The following is a 26,719-nucleotide window of genomic DNA, read 5'->3' on the forward strand; positions in this document are numbered from 1 at the left end:
CTATACTAATATGACTAATGGACGAGATTGTTTTATATATCCTGTTTAATAATGGTAATAGTTTTGAGCTAATCAAGTTATTAATATTTTGTACATGTACATATCACATTTATGTAATTTTCGTGCTACACATTTCATAATTGACCTATGTCATTTGGTTATGTTAATATTAGTGATCACTGATGGGTTTAGCTATGATTGATATAGCAAAGACTGCTTTGGTCCTATACTAATATGACTAATGGATGAGATTATTTTATATGTCCTGTTTAATAATGGCAATAGTTTTGAGCTAATCAAGTATAGCACATTTATAAGGATATATATATATGTGATCCGGTGAGAGATTGTTAGAATTTTAAGGGTCACACATATATAATTAAATGTGTTAAGCCATTATTTTGATTAGTCAAAATTAAAGTGATCTAATTAAAGTAAAGTTATTTAGCTAAGGGACATAATTATTATGAAAATTAATTATATAGATACCATCGGTCATTTTTCTTACTTAATGGCAAGATAAGTTAGTAACATGAAACTCTTGTAGCATAATTATAAATTCATCAATTATAATTATAATCATAATTGTAGATTCATTAGTTATGCCTCTAAATAAGATTATGATTCCTGGTTACAATATCTAATGAAGTTTCTTTTTACCCGTTAAGAAGAAATCTAAAATTGTTAAGGATACTCTAGACCAAATCACCGGTTAATTCAGAAAATATTTTAATAGATTACACTTCCATATTAATATGTTTCTTATAGTGGATTTAATAAGTTTTATGGAAACATTCAAAAACCATTGTTTTGGATTATTAAGTAGTTTTATACCAAAAATTCGGTTTTGATTCTATAAAACAATTGTTTGATATATATATATATATATATATATATATATATATATATATATTGTTGTATGTTTTCATTGGCCAAAGTAATACTTTATTTTGGCTTCCACTGCTGTGTATATTTTTTTGGAATAATTTTAACCCCTTTTTTTTATAAGAGGATATATATATATATATATCGCTATTAGTTGAAAGTGATTCAACAATCCTCAAAAGTATTGTAGACTGGGAATCTTTTCCCCTTGAATTATCTTCTGTTTTGCACAATAATATATTTCTTTTTGGGGAAAAAAAATTCTGATACAGCAACAGATGACTCTAATAAAAATCTTACACATTTTATGTTCCACAGAATCCACAATCCATCAAAATGCTTGCTTCAAGCCATCTGACGATCACAGGAGAGAGGTGCTGTGTAATCTTAATCGTCCATAGCAGAGTGACTAATACGTGAGATGGTGTAGAGCAGCAATGTTACTCCAGTAACAGAAAATTCGGCTCAAGGGGCCCATGCATTCTTACATCTAAGTCGTAAGAGTTTAGTTTTCCATAAAAATTAAATAAATATGCACAATCAAGAAGCACCATCAGTGAAAAATTATGTTCCAGACAGAACTATTAACAAAACCACTAGCAGATTACATAACTATTCCTTTCGGTGTTGTCACCACATCGACCTTTCAGAATTAGCAGGGGGAGCCAACTTGGCTGACATGGATGAACTCAGAGTTCCTTCTCTGGCTGATCGAAGTTCCTGCAAAAGTTCATGTAAGTTGCAAGTCAGACATGCAACCCCATCCATGAGGGGACTCAAGATCAGTACTTCACAACCGAAAAATTATCTTGAATTGTTAGGAACATGGAAAAGACAGTCATTTGATAAACGGTCTCAGCTACTGTAACTTAAATAGTTTGGCATATTTGAAAACAAAAATGCAAGAAATCTTTATTTGGTTTGTAGGTCATCAAATACAATCTTTAGGATCCATAGTTATGAAATGAAACATCATAATATGCTAAAGTCAGCAATCTTAAATGAAAGGTATCTCTGTTCCTTCTCAAGGTCAAAATTGCTGAAACTGATGAGACTAAAGCAGTAAAATGTTTCAGTCAAAACTTCTAATGCCTGTACTGCCACCTCAGTTCATTTAGAATTTTGAAAAGAATCTAAATTATATGATGAAACTTCAGTGTGCCAGGAGTGTTTATGCAGACAGTTGTCAAGTCTACTATTTTTTTTAATTGAAGTAGTAGGTAGCACAAGGTTTCTGCATGACTGTAGTCGACCAAAGTACTTTATGATTACAACATAGTTTGATTGTATATATAATTCAATAAGTAGTGCAAATTTCTTACCACCTACTATACCTTGGAAGCAAGAACTACGTTCATCTTTATATATAAAATAATCTCAAAGAGTCCTCGAGTATAGGCACATGATAAATTGTTGGTGAATACTCAAACAAGTAGTAAACAGTTAAGCCTTTGTAAAACTAGATGAGGCTTAGAATATTGCTTTGATATTTGATCTACAAAGTAACAGTATATATGCAGTTGAACTAGAAGTTTATCTCTCTGGCTTAGATGATCAACAAAAGACTTTGAGATGTAAAACTTACCATGCGAAAGGGGAACTCATCTCCTTCCAGCATGTGCACAATTTGACCCATCTTAGGTCGTTTTTGAGCATCCATATCTATACAACGAAGGCAGACTAGCAATACCCTCTTCAACGCTCTCGGTGAAGGCTTAACCTCAATTAATGGATCTACCACTTCCTCTTCACGCTTGCTTTGTACAGTTCGTTTAAACCATTCAACCATGTTTACCTGCGAAAAGTTCAACCACTTTTAAGTGGGTACACACATGAGGCAATTTGAAATTTTCCACCTAAACTCACCTCTCCAACTGGCCTGCTGTAATCTACCGGACTTCTTCCAGATATTATTTCCATTAACAGAACACCAAAGCTATACACATCATTGCTCTCATTAAGCAAACCAGTGCATGCATATTCAGGAGCCACATACCTGTGCAAACATTGAAGGACAAAAAAACAGCGAAAGGCTGTAAATCATAAGGACAAGATATTCTTCCAAAGAAATGCATATGCTCAAAATATTCATATATTGATGAGCTTTAACCGAGACATGCAGTTAGTTTTATGTAGAAGCAGCATCTTGATGCCTAGAAATGACAGAGAAGCATGCCAATTTGAAGAGTGAAATGGATAAAGCATACCCAAATGTTCCCATTACACGAGTTGTTACAAAGCTTGAACCAGATCCCAAGACCTTAGCCAATCCAAAGTCTGACACTTTAGGATTCCATTGCTTGTCTAGAAGAATGTTGCTGGACTTGATGTCTCGGTGCACAACTTTAGGTTCCAAACCTTCATGCAAGTATGCTATACTGCAAACAAATAACCATTTTAAGAGGAAAACAAAAAGTCTTCAATTTCTGAAAGAGGATTCACTAAAAACAACAAAACATCATGAACTTGAAAAGCATCATAATTTCTTTAATGTTGCATCACAGAAATGAATACTTCAGATCTAAACCTTCTTCAAAGAGCATGAGAATTGCAATCACTTTTTAATTCAATATTAATTAACATAAATATATCTACTGGGCCAACATTTGCAAGCAGAATGAACCATAAAAATAAAAGTGCACCAAGAACCAGCAATCGTACAGCAACTGCTATAAAATTGTTGCTTCTATCCTGATTTTCTTTGAGAATTAACATGGGAACGGGAGTACTAACCCTTTTGCTGTTCCAATAGCAATTTTCATTCTTATATCCCATGTCAACGGACTAACAGGACCAACATCACCATGTAACCACTGCTCCAGGGTTCCATTGTCAATATATTCGTATACAAGCATCCTGAATGAAAATAGGAAATGCAATACAGCTAAAAGGACCAGAAAGGATGATGGGTTGTGTTAATCCAAATGAATGATGGTAATAATAAAGTGCACTGGAGAGATTTGTTAACCTTTTAACACCTTCAGCGCAGTATCCAATAAGTCCTACAAGGTTCTTATGCCTTACTTTTCCAATGGCTTCAACCTCCACCTTGAACTCCTTCTCCGCTTGACCCCTGCAGCATTCCAATATCATGAATCAACAAGAGTAATACATGGAGACACTTTTTTTTCTCTTTGGCTTGCAATTTTCTAGCAAAAAAAAATCAGTTGATCATAGGTTCACTCAGATTAGGAATGATATTTTAAATAGTGTAATCTATTTGTCAAAACATGATGCATAACCAAAAGAAGTTCAAAAAAAGACAGCTGAATTAACTGCCTTTTACTTTTGTCTCTTCTTTATGTGAGTACACTTCTTTTAAGAAGCTGATTTTTCAGGTGTCTAAAGCATTGCCCTCTTTTATTGCTCCTCTCGATTAAGGCTCGACAGACCCCTCTTAGAAAATAGTAGTAGCAAAAAAGGTTCATAAATTACCGTAAAACAAGAAGAAAAAGAAAGTAGGGAAGCAAAACAAGAAAACCCAGAAGCTGGGTCTGAAATACCACCAAAAGTACTAGACTAGCATAAACAATTATATCTAAATGTTGTTGCCAAATTTTGGTAGATTTCAAACGGAAAAATGAAAAAAAAAAATCATCTATTGAGTTGGTCATAAAAGTAGAACACATAATCTATTTTCTAAGACATTGTAATAAAAGTTATGATCGCCAAAAAAAAGCAAAGCGCAAGTTTGCTTAGACAAGGTTTATCAACAATCAAACGAAGTAACATCATCAGCTGACTTCAACTAAGGAACTACAATTCTGAACCAGCTTTGAGCCCTACAAAATTTATCATCACTGAGTAAATCTTTCTCAGTGCCCTCCATATAGCTACTACCAGTGAAGCCAGAATCAAAAGTAGATCAGCCCCCAAATACATAATGGAACAATAAATAATAAGAAATAGTTCATTATAAGCAGCTGTACCATTCATCATTAAAACAAATCTATTTCAGATTTATTTGATGAAAAGATTACTTTTCATACCTAATTGCCTGATGATAGAGAAAGCACAACTAACTCAAGATAATTGTATTTCCAAAAGCAATACATTTACAGATCCAGAACACTGATACTCCAAAGGGCAAACAAGACAAATGAGGCTCTAATCGACAGCTAAACCAGATCAAGGCCGCTAATTTCAACTTTTGACATCAGTCATGTTGTGTCGATTCTGTATCCGAATCATATCAACATTCCTACTCGCAATCTTATATGCAGAAGATCGAGAGGGTAGAGCAAGAAAAGAGACTCACTTATTGTCGAGGAGATTCTTGACGGCGGCCACCGAGAAATCCGGAAAGACGCCGCGGTAGACGATCCCATAACCCCCCTCCCCGATCACGTTCCCGGGGCTGAACCCGGCCGTCGCCGCCTCCAGCTCTGCTAGCGTGTACCACCGCCCCCACCCAATGTTTTCCTTTTTCTCCGGCTTCTCCTTTTCCGTCGACGACGACGATGACGAACACGACACCTCCGACGGCTTCTCGGCCTTCGCCACCGCCGCATTTTTCATCTCCTTGATCCCCTTGTCGTGCTCACTAGGTGCGGCGGTGGGAATCTCGGCGATCTCCTTGGTGGAGGTGGGGATCAGCGCCGGGGACCGGCGCTTCCTCCGGGCGCGGGAGCAACGGAGGAGGAAGAGGAGCAGCGCAACGAGGAGGGCGGCGGCGGAGATGAATAGGAGCGCGTAGACGGGGAGGCCGAGCACCGGCGTTCTCCCGGCGAGGAATCCGCCAGAGGGGATGGTTGCGGCTCCCATCTCCGGCGGATGGCAACGTTATCACCTTCTCTTCTCCTCCCTCCTTGGTTACCTCCTCTTCTTCTTCTGCTCGTCCTTCGTCTCGTTGTTGTTGTGGAGCGTGAGAAGTATCCGTTAGAGAGGCGAGAGGGAGAGAGAAGGTGGTTGTTATATTTGGAGCGTAGCGTAGAGGAGAGGAGGGCGTGAGAGTATTTAAGGAAGGGTGGCAGTAATAGTAATGAAGCAATGTCTGTTGCAGGGAAAGCGACGGGAGTGATGTTATATGGGGTTGGGTCGGGTTGGGTTTGTTGCTGTCTTGCCGACGAAGCGTGGCGAGCGAGCTACACCTTTTATTTTCACGATCACCTCCAATTACCCCATGGACTATCCAAGACTCGTTCAAGTGAGCCCCAGACACATCCGATCACAAGGCAGGTGGCCAAGCGGGTGAGTCAAAAATCATTATTCATCTTCTTGTTGTCATGATCATTCAAAGGAAGAGGGTCGCGTGCTTTGTAGAATTACGAGAATGTCTGACCTCGAAGACCGAAAGCCTGTTCGGCCAAAAAGTTTACAACGGGACCCGCGGGATTACCTGCTCTGTGACTGGGAGCACCGGCGACCCCACAGGTTCCGTCTGCCACCCAGTTTTATACGATAAGGCAGGTACGATTCGAGTAAGAACTAATGGAGTAGAAAAGTTTAACTCGTTTATTAAAGAGGGCGGAGGTTGCAGTTGAGACAGATCTGTTTACTTTACCCAAAACGAATTTACAGAAATATCCTTCAATGTGTGTGACTGTCGGTCGTTCTGTTCGCATACGGTGATGCTAGGTGAGAATAAGACGATCGCTTTTACTTCTGTCCATAACTGAGACAACGTAATAATCATATAGGAGTAGATATAAAATTCATTAACAGGTTCTCTCGAATTTTGAATTCAGATGATACAGTTATTAGCAATCTTTCCAATCATATAAATAATAATATAGGCAATAAATTCATTGCTATTTTGTTGCTTTCTTACATAATAATATAATATAATGGCCCACCTGGAACTAAATAGAGCCAATTTATTGATGCCATGACTTTAGAAGCAGCAAACAGCGACGAGTTACCATATCCGATGTTTACGCGAAGTACCACTGTAGGGGTACTTATGTAATTTAACAGTATCCACCGCAGCGGGATGCGCTTTTACTTTCGTGCTTCGGAGAGCCCAGCAGCAGCGGTGTGAAAAGTCGCGTCGGCCGATCGCGTCACGTGATCTGAGCGCGAGGCCTCAAATATTCCGATAACCCGTTATTTATCAATCCGAACCCGATTACATCGCGTCGGTGCGGCACCACCACAGCCAAGAGGCGCCACGACGCATCGTGTTGTGTGCATGCATGGTCGACACTGTTATCTCCGACGTCGCGAGTTGAGTCACGATGCGTGGCGTTCTCGTTAATTTTGCGACATAAGACTGATGTTAATACGTGTATATTAATTTGGGGAGATGAATTAAAGATCTTGTGCGTGGTTTTCTTCGTAAGCAATATGTATAGTATCCATGAAAAAGAAAAGACATGACAGACGATCTATGTACTATTAAATGGTGCTATGAAGGCCAGCGCTTCCGTATGTGAGCATTCGAGGAGGAGAAAGCTGTTGCAATAATGTTCTCGATACTTTAGGACGCTATTTCCATGTGTCCGTGTGTGAGGGAGGATATTAACATGTATGTGTGTGTATGACTTATACCGATGCAGAGAGTGCAGTGCCTATATGGCTTAGATTGGGCTTGTTTTGAAATAGATATAATAAATTAGGACAAGTGAAAAAAAATATTCTCGTTTTAGACTTTTAGTGGCTACATATATCCTTCTAAATACATGGTTTTTATTATTTTATATTTATTCTTCAAAATTGAAATTTAGCTTATAAATTTGACTGCCAACATAATTCATTAAAAATACTAGAGTTAATTATTTATAGGTTAATTCTTGAATTTTTTTTTGAATTTTTATCGAGAAGTGCTCCTTATTTCCGAAAGAGCTTACTATTTAGAATTTCGTTCTTATTATTCACAATATTTTACTATTTATAATCTCTTTAAAATTAATAAAATAATATTTTATTATTCATAATCTCTTTAATTTTATTTTTATCCTTTGTTTTCCTTCACCGTAGCTTTCACCTGTGTACTTTATTGGATAATTTGCAAAGACTTCAAACATGATACTTTTTGAATTGATACGATTGACTATGAAGATAATGTCTCCTAAAATATTACAAAATGTATATAATTATTATATAAAATATTAAAAATTATTTCTTACCTCCATTTCGATCTTTAGTTTATCTTATTTCATCATTTTTTTAATTATTTTATGTTACCTTTGACGATTAATAGATGAAAGAAAAGAAGAAGAAGAAAAAAAATGAACAAAAAAATAAATTGTAGGTAAGGAGTGAAAAGATTTTATTAAAATTAAGTTATAAATGGAGAATATATATATGTCTATATATAAATGAATAACTTAGGAATATTCAAAGTTTTTAAGAGGTTGTAACTAATACAGAGAACACACTTTTCTTTTCATTGTTTTATGAATCTTCCATAGGGTGAATCGATATAAATTATAGTCTTTTTAGTAATACTAAAAAAATACTATGATATAGTGCCATAGTGTTTTTATAAATTTTATAAAAAATATTATGTTTATAATATTTTTACACTGTATTATAATATTTCTAATAATTATAGAAAAAAGTATAATACAGTGAATTTTAGCAATATTAGGAAAATACTTTAACATAGTATAAAAATGTTTTTTTACTACGTTACAATATTTTTATGATATTACTGAAAATAATATAACATAATGCAAAAACATTCTAACTCGATTAATTCATCCTATTAATTCACAGGCAAAATAGAAAAGAGGGAAAAAAATAACGGGAGGTATTGTAGGTATTAGAATAAAAGGCACTGTTTAAAAATTTTAGAAATAAAGAGTGTTTTTCCAAAAAAAAAAAGTCTAAAAATGGGAATTCGCCCAATTATTTTTTGGGTCATTTAGAGCTTAGTGAGCAGATATATTTTCTCAACGATTCATTTAAGTTAAATTAAATATCTATAAAAATCAAATTAAAATAGATTGTCCAATTAGAAAAGCCCGGTTGCAAAGCATGTCCATCCACAAAGCATCATCCTTTAACAGGACATGGACAAGTAATTAGGGTCACGTGAACGACTGCCCACGAAGATATTATCCATATCGGACCAACAATTGATGGACCCAACCTCATCCACCTGTTCCCCTCGCCACTCCCACCCGCCTTAATCCGCCTCTCATCTATCCCCACGTGTCCCTGCCCCCACACAGATATTCTGCGGGAATTAGGCCGCGGGCATGCGGCGTCGCCTCTCATCGTTGCGCTCTAAGATTCGTTCATCGACACTTGGCGTTTCCTGACGAGCTCCTCGCGAAACTATTGCCGCGACGAGGTGCTGTAACTAACGCATTCCTGAAGGACATCAGAACCGGTGATTTCTATATCCCTCTCTGCCCGCCGTCGCCGTTATGGCCGTGCGGAAACGTGGCTATGTCATCGTCGAAACGGAAGCGCGTCGGGAGCAGCGGCGGCCATCTTCCCTCCCCCGACGGAACCCTAACGGAGGTTCTCCCCTCCGCCGCGTCCGGCGGTGGCTTCGACGACCCCGCCGCCGCTGACGTCCTTCTCCGCCTCGAGCTCGACGACCCCGATCCCCTCTCCATCGACCTCCACCTCTGCTCCGCCGCGCTCCGCCGATCCCGATACTTCGCCGCCCTCCTCTCCGATCGATGGCAGCGCCCCGGCCGCGGCCCCTGCCCTGGCCCTGGAGGTGCGATCAGTCACCGCCTCACCCTCAAGGTCGTCGCGTGCCCTGGAAGCCCCCGCGGCCCTTTCGACGCCCATGTCGCCGTCCTCCGGCTCCTTCACACCCTCGACTTCTCCGGCGCTATCGGCTCGGTGTCCGACGCTCTGGAGATGATCCCGGTGGCTTCGGAGCTCCTCTTCGACGATTGCATCCGGGCCTGCGTGCGATTCCTCGAGGCCGTGCCGTGGACCGAAGAGGAGGAGGATGGGGTCCTTAATTTGATCCCCTTTCTTCGCCGAGAAGAGTCCCAAGACCTCCTTGCGAGGGTTTTGCCTGTGATGGTGGAAAAAGGGGATGGAAAGAGCGTGCCAGAGGAAATGCTACATGGATTGATTGATTCAGCAACTCGTAGTCATCCGAATGTGGCGACCATCAAGGCCTTCGTTGCAAAGCTACTGAGAGATTACCCTTCTCGGGATTCAGTGAGGAGAGTTTTGGATCAAGCCTTTTTGACGAGTATGGAGACGGTGAAGGATTACCTTGGGAAGTATGCCAGCCCGGACTTTAGAGTTGCTGGTGACAATGATGAAAGAGAGGCGATGCAGAGGTTGAATCTGCATGCTGCCGTGGTAAATGCAAAGCACCTGCATTGGCTGGTGGAGAGGATGATTGAGTTGAGAGTGGCCGACACTGCAGTTGCAGAGTGGAGTGAGCAGGCTGCACTGGCGGCAGACTTGCAGAAGACTTTCAGGGATGATGCATGGAAGAATATAGCTCCTGGACTGCTGTCGCTGGTCATAAAGTCCACATTCCGAGTGGCCAAAGCAGTTGTTTCTGGGACTGCTGTGGCTCCGCGACAGGTTTTCCCCTTGATCTATTCATGAATTTATCCTTCTCTTTTTGTTATGAATAATGTTATGATAAGTGATTGTAAACCAAATGTGACCAGGGCAAGGATGCTCAAGAAAAGTTATAATAGTATCAATAATATGTTCAGCCAGAAATCAATGAAATTAGCATGACTTATATAAGTTTGATTTAAATGAAGTAAAAAGTTCACATAGACCTTGAAAAGAAAGTGATCACAGCCAGCTGCATCCAAATTAAGTGGATAATTTCCATCTATTTATGCATATTAATGAAAAATAAGGATAAGATTTGGTGATGACTAAGCAGGATGAAACATTAAACATAGTAGGACCGTTGTTACTGTTGTCCTTGAACACTTTATGTAACTTAAAGAGAGTTAGTTTTCTTTAGTATAGGGATGGTCTTGCTAAACGTGCAACATAAAAGATAAATCTGTACTCATGTATCTATTAGTGGATAAAGAGGATTTTTCATGATGAAAGTCTCTATGGAAGGCAGGATGATTTAATCACGTTCCTAGTTTATTATGTCTGGTAAGGAAAGTGATACTAAAATGTAAAACACTTATGAGCCTTCTTGTCTTAGATTTTTCACTTTGTGAATCTGTTTTGATAGTGGAAGTCTTGATTTGTAATGGTGGTGCTTGGAAGTTTTAGAAGTTCTCATTTCAATTCTGATAGAGAATTACTGAGTGCGTAATGCGTTATAGTGTATGTTTATTAATAATAGGAGGTGTAGTGAATCTAATTTTTGCATTACTTTTTTGTTGATATTTGCCTAAAAATTACATAATGCAGTAGTCATTAAGGATTTGGAAAATATGTTCTATTAACACGTACAAATGGCAAGTGTGACAGGATTTGCCTTGCTTATGTGCATAAGATCATGATAGTATACAGTAGTATGAACTTATCAGAGGAGCTGTAAGATTCTTGTCTTATACTTAAAAAGTCGTTACATCAATCCATGTACTTTCAGAATATTACAACATCTAAGAAAAATATATAAGTAAATGGACTAAGAGTTCTGTATTTGTGCGTGTGTTTTCTTGGGTGTGTGTCTGTGAATGCAACAAGTAATTGACTTGCTGAGGAAATAAATTCAAATTATTACATAAACTTGGCTATCAATTTGATAATATGATTGCCTCAAAGCACAATGTACATGATTAGCTAGGTTTTCTTGAATATCTAAGTGAACTTCTCTTTGGTCTGCAAAAGGAGACTAGGCTGGGGGTGATCATATTATATAAGCTCAAAGTACAAAAATTTAAACAACTACTTGGTAGAAGACTTTGTTAGATGATTTTTTTTCCGTTTTTACTAAATCTCATGCATTAATTTTTTTCTGGTTGATTTTATGCTGGATGATTGGACAGTGACTAGATGATTGTGTATATTAGCTTTAGGTTGTTACAATGGTTATGTTGACCACTCATGGGTTGTGGCAAGCTTCTTAGTGAAGGGGGGTAAAATGTAATTTATTCTCCATTTGTTTAGTAGATAATTCCAGTTTTGATCATCGTAATACCAAGGTAATTGTCCTTATTAATGATTGGTGGGCATTGTAGTTTCTCATGGAATGGGGCCATTATGGTATGAACCATATCTTTGTCATCTTGTTATTTGTCAGATACAGTTTTCTTTGTATAATAGAGTGAAACAGAGGCTATCATTTGCTTCGTTTATAGCATTTATAAATATTAATTCATTAATTGCAATTTTCATACAATAAACTACTCATATTTTCCCCATTTCTTGTAGAGATGAGTGATGTGAGCTATTCTGTGTTGTATTATGTCATTTAAAATAATCTTAAGGACAAGTGACTGTGTTTTACTTTATATTGACAATATAAATCTTATTTCCTAACTGACTCAAATGCTACTTTGCGAACACTTTTTACTTCATGCTTGTCAAAATCAGGGTAACTGGGGAATTTTGGAGTGATTAGATAGCAGATTGTTCTTAAGACCATCTCAAGTTGAAGAATGTCTTGTAATTCACATTTAATCCAATTAATGCTATAGCAACAGAGAACTCCAAAAAAAGTTGTTGTGAATCTCTTCCAATGGAAGCTTACCACCCACTCACGTGGCTCACTGTTCATATCTTATTTTTCTTGAGTGAGGATTTTTCTGGAATCCTATGATATCATTAAATGTCATTTTTCTCTTTTCTGACATTTCTGGAGCCACCATGCATATATACTCTCTATGTCAAACATCTAAATCATATGAAATATAGCAAGTATTCACCAGCTTCTTGCATTAATGAAGACAGCTGTCATTCCCTTGATCATTTATTTTTTCATAGAAACTAAGAAAAGCAATGCCAAGGCCAAGACCAATTATGACCAAACCTCCATAAATTTTCCAACTCCCTTGTGCTTGTTGGTGCCTGTGACGGCCTCTGTTAATGAACTTTGGCTTAACACCACCAAAATGTGTTTAGGATATGGTCTCCAAATTATTCAATTGATACTTGTAATTAGGCATGCCATGGCATAATTGATTTGGGGATTAGGCATAACGTGGTCTCACTCTAGTGAGGCCCCACCTGTAGTAGTAGTGCCTATTCCTCTGTCTTCTCGATTGCAAAGTACTTCTTTTGTATATAAAATTCATATGCCTTAAGTCTAATTTTGTAATACTAAGTGTGTTCATGTGCTGAAGTAATGATTGCAAACTTATACACTAAACTATCTTTGAAAAACTAAATGATATAAGATTAATACAATTGTGTCAATTAATGCTGTGTTATATTAATTTGTTTGTTAACTACCTGAATTGAGTCGTGAAGTACATAACTATTTTGATTTGCACCAAGCATAAGTTTTTGCACTTTGCTGAATCATGTATAAGATTGACGTTACAATGTGGCTAAACTTGACCCAACCCCATCAGGCCCCACCTTGACCAACCATAGAGAAGGATTTTTGGGTTGACTTCTTTTTTTAAAATTAGTTATTTATTTTCGTTCATATTTTAGTTGCTATTTTAGATTGATTTCATAGTCATATTTCGAGTTGTATTTTTTTCTTTCAAGTCACATTTTGGTTACAGGTAGGATGGTGGGTTTTCAAGCCGTTAGGATTTATACTTGATGAAATTTGGATGCACCTTTAGCTAGGATTTGTGGGATTCCAAAAATTATAAATTAAAAAAAGGATCTTCCCATTTATATATTTATCATATTGCAAAACTCTAAGGCTTTTGGAAGATACCTTATTTCATTGAACAAAATTGTCATTAGTTAGTAACTAATTTTCTCTTTTTCTCATCTTTGGGAGGCTAATTCTCATTGTTGAGTTGGATACTTTAGTAGGTCATATCCTAGCAAGTCGTATCAGAGTGAGACAGCTACCATGACAAACTTTTCCAGTATTTTAACATCTATGACATTGTTGGAGTACTACATGACTACTCAGGCAATTCTATTCCTCGTTGATGCCACTAACAACTATGAAACCTATGTTATGGATTCTTTTTATGTAATCCACTTACAGTGGAAGTTAATTGGTCCCTGAATTTATATGGTACTGTCCTACAACATCGTTGGGCATTTTTTTTTTTTTCAAATACTCCTCTCAACGATAATGCCCTTGGGTAAATTTTTGGGCTTCCCATGTACGACAACATACAAGATTATTATTTTTCGGCATCATGTTGTTATGATAGTGTATCTAGCTATGCAGTGTGTTGTTCCCTCGTCTCGGTCAAAGTCGAATTTGTCACAACAATTTCTGTCTCAAAACAACACTTATGGAAGTTTGCCGTTGGCTATTCTGTATGATGATCAAGAACTCATCCAATAACTCAGTTCATATGATCGCATTAATGGATGATCTACTGTAATTGCAGCAAAGTGCTTTATCGCTTCACTCGTTTAGCTATTTTAATTGTTTTTAACCAGGATCTTGGGTCAAATACTGTTGTTCAAATATTACCACATGCATTAATTAAATACTTTTACATGTTCTTCAGATATCTCCCAACAATTATGTCAAGCTTGCATATCTTTATGCAACTTGACTTAGATTTTACTAGGTGTTACTATCATTGAGATGTAATTCAACATGGAAAGGTAGGCCTTGTTGCTCCAATTGTCTATTCTTACCATCTGCTAAGATATGGCTATCAGAGAACTGATGTATGGACCCTACACCTGGAGTTATTAATTTTGAGCATCACATTATCTCAGGTGAGGATGAAGCTTGTGAGAGGCTGGCTGCCAGTGCTGAATGTTTGCCGGGACATTGTTTCTCCAATGCCTACAGGTCAAAAATCAGTGATCCAGGAACTGGAAGAAACATTCTTAAGCATAATCTCCACGCTGCCAATGTCGGATTCTCAAGAACTGCTGCAGCAGTGCCTAAGTTTCTCCACTCGTAATATTGATGATTGCCCACACTTGATCTTGGCATTCAAAACTTGGTTTCGGCGGGCAAACAGGCCTCCATATGATGGTGTGCGTCCTTGAAACAATAACTACTAGTTATTACAAGATCTGTTGTTTATTTTGTATCATCCAAACCGCCTCCTCCAATTAAAATTTCTCTGTTATATGTTTGTATATGATCCTCCCTTATCAGATGGTAGATTTGTGTATAGTTTTTTCTGTTGACTAGCTGTGTAAAATATATCACAGACCTGAGGGTGATGCATTTAGAACTAATGGAATGGCTTAAAGTTGAAAAGGTAGAGAGAGACAAACAACTGATTGTATTCCAATCTGATGCAAACAATTTTAGGATTTTATTTTTCTTTTTCTACATCCCCGTTCCTTGTGGCTTAATACATAACTATAATCTCATTTGTTATTAGTGCTTAGTTGCATCAGCATTATATAATGTGTCAGGTTCAGATTGTTGCTTGTCTTCAATTTTCTTTTATCAGACATGCATACATACTATAAATTATGATAATGATTTTATTCTGTGTTAAGGATTGAGCAATGGAACTAAACATGGAAAATGGAGAGACGAACAATCAACAAATGTATAAATAAATTACTGTAGAATATACTCCCATCTTGGCCAATCAGTATTTTTTTGTTCTCATGTCAATAACATTTCAGTACAACAAATCAAACAGTAGGAGAATGAACACACAACCCGCCATCCGCGAGACAAACTATGAACTGATCCTTCGTATTTACTCTACCAACCTTGAACAGGCCACCTTCTGGTAGGGTCCGGCAGCCATGAAGACCAGCTCTTCTTCTTCTTCTTCTTCTTCTCTTTCTTCTTGGTTTTCCCTTTGTTGGTGTCCCGTGGCACTTCACCAGCCTTTCTAAGGAAGAAATGAGCCAAAAGCCACCGAGCATCAGACGCGCGCTGCTGCCGTGGCCGCTCATCCGGTGATCTGGTCGAATGCGACAGCCGCTTGTACTTCGTTATCGCCGCCGAATGCTCGGCGACGGCCGACTCCAGAATCAGCCGGCAACTCTGCGATCTTCCCACAATTCTAGCTAATAAAGAGTGACTTCTATGCCACCTGAAATGGAAGCCCCCACTCAGATCTTCCTCCTCCATCGGATTCCACAGCCTCTCAGGCTGTAAAGGTTAACGAAAGATAGGAAGCGAGATCAAAAGAATTTTGGATGGAGAGAGAGAGGGCGAGAGAGGAACCCAATTATGCTCCTTCCTAACTCGCCGTTGACGAGCATCGGCAGCTCTCTCTCTCTCTCTCTCCGTTGGTCCAAGAAATACACTTCCTACCCGGTTCGTGACCAGCTTTGCGTTTCGAGACTGCCTCGTGGGGACGACTCCGAGACGTGGCGTGGCGAACGGGGCGGAAGACGATCTACGCAAGCTAACCGCCGGCGGCGACTTTATCGCTGCACGGATTTGACTGATGTTGGCGGCTGAGGTTGACGCGACCGACGGACGCACGGCCTCGTGCGTTTTGGTTCGTGCGGCTTCGGGTTGTCGATGACGTGGCGATATCAGGATCCACGCATACACAATTTTGATCGCACCGCCGCATCGCCGATCAAAGGGTGGTGGAAGACGTAGGAGATAACATTTAAAACATTAATAGGATGAGAATATCAATAATTAAAAGTTAAAAATCTTATTTGTCATATTTTTTTCTACAAATATACTAACTTAACTGATCAAAATTTTAATAGTTCATCGGTATTAGGATTGAATATGCTTTATTTTTTTTTTAAATTAAAAAATTTTCGAAGGCTATAGGTTAAGAGTTTAAAACTCTTTTAGTAAGTTTAAGCTTGAGAAGAGAATATGAGCGCTTGAGAATCCATTTTATAGGGTTGATCAATCCTTCAATTATTTGATAGTTTGATTGAGAAGATTGGGTACTATTATCTTCTTGGACTAGCACGTATCGTTCGTATTGGATAGTACATATCGAAATTGATAACTCTGACCTCAATAATATATGACATGGCTAAATTATCCATCAGAAAAAGATATTGTGCTTCCACACACAATGGGATGGATTATATGAGGATCTAATGATAGATATTCAAATGCCATGTCACTATCAGTACGACACCAACTTATATGCCTTGTTACCTTAGGCACATCAGTTGAATAACTTGTTAGGATTGTAATGACACTAATGGGGGAAGGGGTTTGAATTAATGTTAGGATCATAACCGACTTTAAAATTTGATTGAGAAAAATATGTATTGAAAACATGATTAACTAAGTATTAAATGCAAGTAAGAGCTACGAGTATAGTGAGTAATAATATATAAGTAATCATAATAAAAAATCATAAGTAAGAAAAATATATAAACTAATTTATAGTAGTTTGATCTTTTTTAACCTACGTCTACTCCCAAATCTTTTTTTATTGAGGGTACTAACTTTCACTAGTGATCTTATTTTCAATGAGTGAATATCAAAAATCCTTTATGATCAAACATTTCTCCTTTTCTAGGTTTAAGAGAGAAACTTTGTACTTATTCTTTTATAAGAAATCTTTTATCTCTTATAAATTAGTATCATAACTAAGCTTAAGAGAGAAGAAAAACTCAAATAATATTCAAAAGAGAGCTATAACATTCCACAAATTTAGGAATAGATGCTCCATTAACTACGCGAATTATTTATATACCCCAAAAGATTTAAAAAATGAAGCTAAAAATTTAAATCTTTAAAATTTTAAAGTACGGATAGTACCATTGGTGATATAGGCTAATACTATTATTGTAATTTTTGATGAGTCATAAATCTAGACTTTAACAATCCTACTATCACAAAATTTGAATTTTGGATAGTACTATTATCGTCAAAAAGGTTGATAAAGTATAAATAGTGAATGTTAACTAACTTATGTGGCACCACCCTTGGGCTTGATTATACCACCACTCTACTAGTTTAGGTCACTAGTTTGGCCTTCTAATGGATCTAGTTCAATTGAATTTCTAGCCTAATGACTTTTATGATGAGTTAGTTTTCTTTCAGCTTAATATGAACTCAAATTGACCTAATATGATATCAATCAAGATAGTGACAAATCTGTTAGGACTGAAATCAACACTAAAGGGGGGGGGGGAAGGTGTAGGGGGGTGAATTAGTGCTTTCGTAAAAGTTACGTCGATTCAAAAATCTCATTCGATAAAATCATATCAGAAATATGTTTAACTTGAAAGCGTTCATAAGAATGTAATAAGCAAGTAAAGCGGTTTGCAATAAAGGTAAACAACAAAATAAAAATATAAACTGAGGTTTATAGTGGTTCGGTTGTTACGACCTATGTCCACTCTTTATTCCTCTTCCGTCGAGACCACCGGCGTTCACTAATGATCTTCTTTCTAATGGGCAAAGATCAACTACCCTTACAACTCTTTCTCCTTTTCACAGGTTTAGGAAAGAACCTTTACACCACTCTATTACAAGTACTCCCTCACACTCTCCCTTAGAACAACCTCTAAGCATATGGAAGAGGGAACTCAACTTTCTAATAGGGATTGCAACCTTAGAATCACATAATTTTGTTTTACCTTTCGTGCTTTCTTAAGTAAGAAAGATTGAGGTATTTATAGACCCCAAATGACTTTAAAAATTGGAGCTAAAATTCAAATCCCAGATATTTCGAAGTACTGGTGGTACCACCACTTGTGTTGGGTAGAACCACCAGAGGTTCCACCGCTTGGACATGTAGTGTCATCGCTTGACCTAACTTTTGAGTCATTGAATGAGTCTTTCTCTTGGCCCAAAATAGCCCCATCGTAGGCCTAATGAGCTCCTAATTGAATTAGCATGGTTACACCAAAAACTAACTCAATTACGACCTAACTACGACCAATTAAGATACAACCGATTACAAGACTAGAATTCTATGTTGTCCGACATGTCATTGGTTCATCCAATGCTTTGTCCAACCCTTCGACGCATCGTCTTCTCCTTCGGCATATTGCCTAATTAGTATATTGACCTCTGCAACATCCGATCTCCTTAGCGCAATATCTTATCATTCGGCTTGATACCCGAACTCATAGCACGAAATCCTTCTATCAGCACATTGATTAATCCTCTGATTGACGTCCAATCTTCTAACATGTTCACTCCGGTCCAACATCTAATTCTTTCTACTTTAATCAATTTGCCTTTTCTGATCGAAGTTAGTCCTATATCACTCAAAACACAGATTAGATCTTAAACTCATCAATTGATTTCATCATCAAAATATGAGATTCAACAATCTCCCCCTTTTTGATGATGACAACCAATTGATGACAGAATTTAAACTAAACTCCCCTTATCATTATATCATATTGAGATGAACCTTGAATTCAAGTTAAAGCAATTTTAATCATGAATATTTCATCATTTCATGCATCATTATCATAAGTTGAAGTATTGCATGTATAATACCAAATCATCATGTATATTTTTAAAATATAAAATCATCATTACATACATGATTTTAAATCATCATGGTATCAAAATATCAAAGTACATTATATCCTACCATGTATAATCATCATCATACATTCTCCCACTTTGTTATCAATAAAAAAAAAGTACAACTAGCAAGTTTTTGAGATATAATTTTAAATCATTATATTATAAACATAATTTTAAGTTTTTGAAATATCATTATATATATCATCATGCAAGCTAGGAAGCTTTTCATATAAAAGTTAACAAAATTTTTATATCTTTTGATATATGCAAGATAGCATATTTTTGCATCTTCTTGAAATGTGCAAGCTAGCAAACTTTGCTTCTCTTTTGAGATGAGCAAGCTAGCAAGTTTGCTTTTCTTTATGATGTGCAAGCTAGCAAGTTTTACTTCGTTTGCAATATGCAAGCTAGCAAATTTAGTAAGTTTTACATCATTTTCGAACATGCAAGCTAGTAAATTTTACAATATTTTAGAACATGCAAACCAGTAAATTTTATACCATTTTAGAACATACAAACTAGCAATTTTGCTTTTCTTTGCGATGTGCAAGCTAGTAATCTTTGTTTCTCTTTTGAGATGTGTAAGCTAAAAATTTTATCTCCCCTTTTGTCATTATAAAAAAATAAGGGAATAATACAATATTATAATTTTTTTCTCTTGACATCAATTTTTAAATCATGACAAATGAGATATCAAGAAAAATTTACATCAACACTTTAATCATTAAAAATGAAAGATCAAGTCATAAATATCAAAAATCCATGAGTCATTTTTAATATATCTCTTCTTTTGTAAATAGAATGAATGATAGGAAATGATCTTGATCCATAAAGAAAACTCAAATCATAAAAATCAAAAAATCAAAATCATGATCCGAAAAATGTATAAGAAGAATTTATGCATTTGGGAGATTTAACAATTTGCCTAAATTTAACATTCAAGCTAGTACTTTTGATTCTTATGAGATGCTAGTAATTTTCTTTCTCCCATTTGTCATTGTAAGAAAGAAGAATAGGGAAATAATACAATGGTACAATTTATTTCCCTTTACATCAATTCTCTAAGCATCATATAAAGTTTACAACCATAAATATAAAGGAATTATACATAATAAAAATTATGTTATAAAAAATAATATCAAAGATTATATGAATACCAAAAGACATTATTCATTTTGATAAATTTTTCTTAAATAATAAAAAATAAATCTTAGGAGATCAAATAGTAAAATATCTTCAAAAGAAATTTTAAGTCATGAATTTCAAGAAATCAAGAAAAAAATCATGATTCATTTAGATAAATATTCTCTTTAATAAAATACAAGAATCATATGAGAATAAAGAGTAAAAGATCTTAATTCATATTAAGAGAATTTCAAGTTATAATTTCGAGAATTCAAGATCATAATTTTGATAAAATTTATTAAAATTTAAATTGTCAAATCATCAAAATCACTTTCAAGAGATTCAAAATGACATAAATAGACTTATCAATCTCTTATTAAAAAATTGATAAGATAGAAATAAAGAAATGTTCAAGGATAATGCATTCTCTTTTTTTATGTATTTCGATGTATGTGATATATTTCATATAAGTATTCCTTTGTCTTTTATCCCAAACAAAAACATGTATCATCTTTTAGAATCGAAAGGTAAGATTTATCACAAGACTCATCAAGATCAATAAACTGTAAATCATAAAAATCATCATTACTTCAAATCATCATGCATCATTGAATCATCAAGCATGATTTCATTAAACATACACAATTTTTAATCAAAATCATTTTATTTATTGTAGTAATACATTTTTCTTCTTAAGTGAATCTAACTCTTCATAGTGCTAGGAGTTAACATGCAATTATCATGCTTAATTTTTTTAAAAAAATTTTCAAAATCACTAGAAAGAGAAGTATGATCCCCCTTTTATATTTCTTACTAACTAATTTAAAAACAACTTATGAAATATATTTTATATTTCTTACTAACTAATTTATAAACAACTTATGAAATGCATCAAATAATTTCATAGTAAGATAAAGAGGTTTTGGTTGAGTTACTTTCCTCATTGTTGAAAGTCACCAAAGCGTAGTTTGCCACCTGGTCTTTCTTGGTTTTCTCCTTGTCTTTGGATGTACTTGTTTCATCATATCGCCTTGAGTGATTTCTTCTTCTTTTGTGCAAGCACCTTCTTTTTTAATTGTGGACATTCACCTTTGAAGTGCCGTAGCCATTTTTATTTATAGCAAGTTATTTTTTTGTTTTTAAGTTCATTTTTATTCTTTGATTCTTGTTTTATAAGATTTTTAAATTTTATTATGAGGAGTTCAAGGTCTTCATCATCATCATCATCATCATCATCATCACTTGAGTTTTCTCTCAAGTAGTCTTCTATTGTTTAAAATGCCAAATCCTTCATATTCTTTAGAAGGTTGTTATCATATTTATCATATTTGATATAAGTCATTTCATAGGTTATTAAAGACCCAATAAGTTCTTCAAGAGAGAAATTGTTCAAATCCTTTGTCTCTTGTATTGCCATCACTTTCAGATCCTAACTTTTTAGAAGGGATCTTAGTATTTTGTTAACAAGATCAAAATTAAAAAAAATTTTACCAAGTGCTTTCAAACCATTGACGATATCCGTAAACCAGGTGTACATGTCTCCAATGGTTTCGTTTGGTTGCATTCGAAACAATTCAAAACTACGCATAAAAAGATTAATTTTTGATTCTTTAACCATACTTGTGCTTTCATGTGTGATTTCAAGAGTGTGCCAAATGTCATGTGTAGTTTCACAAGTCAAAATACGATTAAAATCATTTTTGTCCAAAGCATTCATAGCTTTTGCATTCAAGGGTTGTTGAAAGCTATATTCGATAATATTCTATAATCAAAGTTTAAAGAAAGTAAGAAAACTCTTATTTATGTTTTCCAATACATGTAATCCATCCCATTGAACATAGGAGGATGAATGATAGAGTAACCCTCTTGAAAGCTGAAAAAAATCATTTCTCTTAGGTGTTAAACCAAACAGAGAGAAACTTAGCTCTGATACCAACTATTAGGATCGAAATTGGCACTAATTAGTATTTTCGTAAAAGTTACGTCGATTCAAAAATCTCGTTCGATAAAATCATATTGGAAATATGTTTAACTTAAAAATATTTGTAAGAATATAATGAGTAAGTAAAGTAGTTTGTAATAAAGGTAAACAATAAAATAGAAATGCAAATCAAGGTTTATAGTGGTTCGGTCATCGCGACCTACGTCCACTCTCGATTCCTCTTCCGTCAAGGCCATCGGCGTTCACTAACGATCTTCTTTCCAATAGATGAAGATCAACTACCCTTACAACTCTTTTTCCTTTTCATAGGTTTAGGAGAGAACCTTTACACCCCTCTATTATAAGTATTCCCTCACACTCTCCTTTAGAACAACCTCTAAGCATATGGAGGAGAGAACTCAACTTTCTAATAGGGTTTGTAATCTTAGAATCATAGAGTTTTGTTCTACTTTTCATGCTTTCTGAAGTAGGAAATATTAAGGTATTTATAGACCCCAAATGACTTTAAAAATTAGAGCCAAAATTCAAATCCCTGATATTTGGGGTACTGGTGGTACCACCACCTATGCTGGGTGGTACCACCACCTGCAGCATTAACACTAGGTGGTATTACCACCCAGTCTGGTGGTACCACTGCCTAACACGATCTTGAAGATTGTGTCTTGGAGATTGAGTCATTGGCGATTCCACGGCTTGGACCAATAGTGCCACAGCCTGACCCAACTTTTAGATCACTGAATGAGTCTTTCTCTTGGCCCAAAATAGTCTTATCTTAAGCCCAATGGCCCCTAATTGAGTTAGCATGGTTATACCAAAAACTAACTCAATTACGACCTAACTACGATCAATTAAGATATAATCGATTACAAGATTAGAATTCTATGTTGTTCGGTATGTCATTGGTTCATCAAGCGCTTCGTCTAACCCTTCAGTGCATCGTACTCTCCTTTGGGGTATTGCCTAATTGACATGTTAACCTCCACAACATCCGATCTCCTTAGCACAATGTTTGATCCTTTGACTCAATGCCCAAACTCATGGCATGAAGTCCTTTTGCCGGTACGTTGATTGATCCTTCGACCGACGTCTAATATTTTGACATGTTCAGTCCAGCCCAATGTCCGATTCTTTCTGCTTTAATCGATTTGTCTTTTTTTATTGAAGTTAGTTATGCGTCACTCAAAACGCAGATTATATTGTAAACTCATCAATTGATTTCATCATCAAAATCCGAGATTCAACAAAATCAACCACTCATTCAACATATCTTTAAATCTTTCAACATGTTGTCTATTCTTCCCACATATTGTTTGATTTTTTGGCTCTTCGTCCAAACCTTCCTCATGTCACTCTATCCTTCGACATATTGCCTAATCCTTCAGCATGTCGACTTCATCATGACAACTGATCTTTCAATGTGATATTTGATCCTTCCGGCATGATAATTGAACCTTTAGCATAATGTCTATTCTTCAATACATCGATCAATCCTCGGACTCGATGTCCAATGTTTAACATGATACTCTTCGGACACAATGTCCAAATCTCCTCATCGGCATTTAGTCGTTTGGTGGTCCAAGTCTATAATTGAAATATTTTCTATATAACATATCTCAAGTATATAATAGTTCATCAAATTCATCAATTAATTTCATCATCAAAATATGAGATTTAATAATTTCTCCCATTTTAATGATGATACTCAATTAATGATGGAGTCTTAACAAAACTCGCCCTGTCTATATGTTTTCTTAAAATGTTATGATAAACTTGAACTCAAAATAAAAAGAGAATATATCTTTTAAATACTGGTCTTGAATATATGTTGATCTTATCGATATCATTCAAGCTCAAATATCCATGTTCAATCAAGTTTTAAATTTTAAAACATAATATTTATTTCAAGTTTTAAATTTCAAATATTATCAATATATAACATCAGTTAATAGATAAATATAAGTTAACTATACGCATAAATCAACATAAGTTGTATAACCTTCAAAAATGCATCAAGTAAGATATCATAATTCTCTATATTCACGCATGAGTCACTATTTTCCCCCTTTATCATCAACCAAAACAAACAAAAGTTAAGCACGAGCCACTAATTCTCTCCCTTTATCATCAAATTCTCCTTTTATCATCAACAAAAAAGGAAGAATATACATATAATAACAACTCAAGCTACTCGAGTGGTGGCAGTCCAAAGTATCTAAACAAAGTCTAAAAATATTCATAAAAAATCTTAAGATACTAATGAAGATATTTGTTTTTATTTCAAATGTAATATTCTAGTTAAAACCATGTACCATCAATCAAAAAAATTTAATAGGCCTAGTTCCCTTTAATAAAATTAAATTATTAAGTCCAATTATATGTCGTGATTCAATGATCTCAAATAAAATAATGTCTAATGTTAATATGCTTGGTCTCAAAGTGTTTTTTACTAAGTTACTTGTGCATAACATATATATATCATAATATATTTGGCTTCAGTCATAAATAGTATGATAGAATTTTATTTCTTGGATAACTAAGAAATAAGTGTATGATCTAAGAATTGACAAGTGTCAAAAGTACTTTTTTATCTATTCTATATTATACAAAGTTAATATTAGTATAAGTAATCAAATTAAAATTATCATATTTGATGTATCATAATCCCAAAGATTATGTTCCTTTTAAGTATCTAAAAATACTTTTTATGACCTTAAAGTGTTTGGGATTTAATTGGAACTTAGCATAAAGACCTATACTAAATATAATATCAGCTCTAGTAATAGTAAAATATATAAACTCTTAATCATGTCTTTATAGGTCTTTTGATCAAAAGATTTATCATCATTATTAAAGTATAATTTTGTAGATGTACTCATTGAGGTATTGATGGCTTTAAAATATTTTATATTAAATCTCTTAAGTAGATCTTGAGTATACTTAGATTGTCTAAATTGTAAGCCTAGAAAAAATAGGTTTGTTCACTCATTAGGCTTACTTCAAAATTTTAGCTCATATTCTTCGTAAATGATTCACATAAGACTTCATTAGTAGAAGTAAGCATAATACCATCAATATAAATTTAAATAATAAAAATAATATTATTTATATATTTAATAAATAATATGGTATCAATCTTATATTTTGAAAAATTATTTTGACTTAAAAATTAGCTAAGTGTTATATCAAGCCTTATGAAGTTATTTTTTAACCCGTAGAGAGCCTTATATAGTTTATAATTATGATTTGGGTAAATATTATTTCTAAATTTGAGTGATTATTCAACATAAACTTTTTTAGAAATAAAACCATTAAGAAAAAAATTTTAACATCTATTTGAGATAGTTTAAAATTTTAAAATAATCATGGACAATAAGTATTCTTATAACTTCAAGTCTAGCCATAGGAGTGAAGGTTTATAATCTATACATTCTTCTTGGTTAAAATCTTTGACTACTAATAAAAACTTATTTCAAACCATGACATTTTATTTATTCCTAAAGACCCATTTAGTATCAATTATAAGATAATCACTAGGTTTAGAAACAAGCATCCAAACTTTACTTTTCTTAAATTGATTTAACTCTTCATATATTATCATGACCGATGAGTCATTTTTAAGAGCATTATCAATATATTTAGACTCAATATGAGATAAAAAAAATAATATTTATATAAAATATTTCTGTTAATAGCTTTGGCCCAAAAATATTTGGGTAAATAATATTCATTGAACATGATCCGAGCTATCTCTTATAAGTTTTTATTCTTTATCTTAGTAACTCTATTTCATTACGGGGTTCTTGGAGTGGAGAAGTTGTGACCATATCTATTTGAATTACAAAACTTTTAAAAATCATGATATTTAAATTTATCACCATGATCACTATAAATAGATAAAATCATAAAACTCTTTTTATTTTGGACTTGTTTATAAAACTTGATAAAGCATTTAAAGTAATCATTTTTAATGCCAAGAAGTATATCTAAGGATATTTACTATAGTTATCAATAATTACAAATACATATTTACTATCTCCTAGACTTATGATATTAATAAGTCCAAATAAATCTATGTGAATGAGTTATAGTGATCTAATTATACTTAGGTTTTGAGTTTGAAGATACTCTTTATATATTTTCTTAATTGACATGTATCATAAATATTATCTTTAACAAATTTGATTCTAGGTATTTCTCTTACAAGTTCTTTAGTTTCAATTTAAGTAATTTATTTTATATTAGCATGTCCTAATTTTCTATGCCAAAATCATGCATCATCATACAATGTCAAGAAATAAGTTGCACCATGAAAATTATCAAGATCAATAATGTAAATATTATCACTTCTAAAAATAATAAAAAACTATTCTTATTTGGTATATGGAAGTATGAGATTCAAATTTAACTTTGTATCATTT

The 26,719-nt window shown here is 34.8% G+C and overlaps 2 protein-coding genes and 1 long non-coding RNA gene across 3 annotated transcripts; 1 reads left to right on the forward strand and 2 right to left on the reverse strand.

Annotated features, from left to right (window-relative positions):
- Positions 1–1,339: 1,339 nt before the first annotated feature.
- LOC135615370 (probable receptor-like serine/threonine-protein kinase At4g34500) lies at positions 1,340–5,822 on the reverse strand. The gene is made up of 7 exons (XM_065113738.1): positions 5,144–5,822; positions 3,854–3,958; positions 3,619–3,741; positions 3,093–3,263; positions 2,752–2,881; positions 2,471–2,680; positions 1,340–1,605 (listed from the first exon to the last, which is right to left on the reverse strand). The coding sequence occupies exons 1-7, from the start codon at positions 5,647–5,649 to the stop codon at positions 1,516–1,518; spliced, it is 1,335 nt and encodes a 444-aa protein (XP_064969810.1). The 5' UTR covers positions 5,650–5,822; the 3' UTR covers positions 1,340–1,515.
- A 3,306-nt stretch (positions 5,823–9,128) lies between these two features.
- LOC135615369 (BTB/POZ domain-containing protein At3g05675-like) lies at positions 9,129–14,922 on the forward strand. Its single transcript, XM_065113737.1, has 2 exons — positions 9,129–10,338; positions 14,551–14,922. The coding sequence occupies exons 1-2, from the start codon at positions 9,223–9,225 to the stop codon at positions 14,827–14,829; spliced, it is 1,395 nt and encodes a 464-aa protein (XP_064969809.1). The 5' UTR covers positions 9,129–9,222; the 3' UTR covers positions 14,830–14,922.
- Positions 14,923–15,381: 459 nt separating this feature from the next.
- LOC135613610 (uncharacterized) lies at positions 15,382–16,203 on the reverse strand. The gene is made up of 2 exons (XR_010487346.1): positions 16,070–16,203; positions 15,382–15,845 (listed from the first exon to the last, which is right to left on the reverse strand). It is a non-coding gene; the product is annotated as an uncharacterized LOC135613610 (long non-coding RNA).
- Between the last annotated feature and the right edge of the window lie 10,516 nt (positions 16,204–26,719).

The sequence above is a fragment of the Musa acuminata genome, chromosome BXJ2-6 (assembly GCF_036884655.1).
Source record: "Musa acuminata AAA Group cultivar baxijiao chromosome BXJ2-6, Cavendish_Baxijiao_AAA, whole genome shotgun sequence".
In the NCBI taxonomy this organism is placed as follows: domain Eukaryota; kingdom Viridiplantae; phylum Streptophyta; class Magnoliopsida; order Zingiberales; family Musaceae; genus Musa; species Musa acuminata.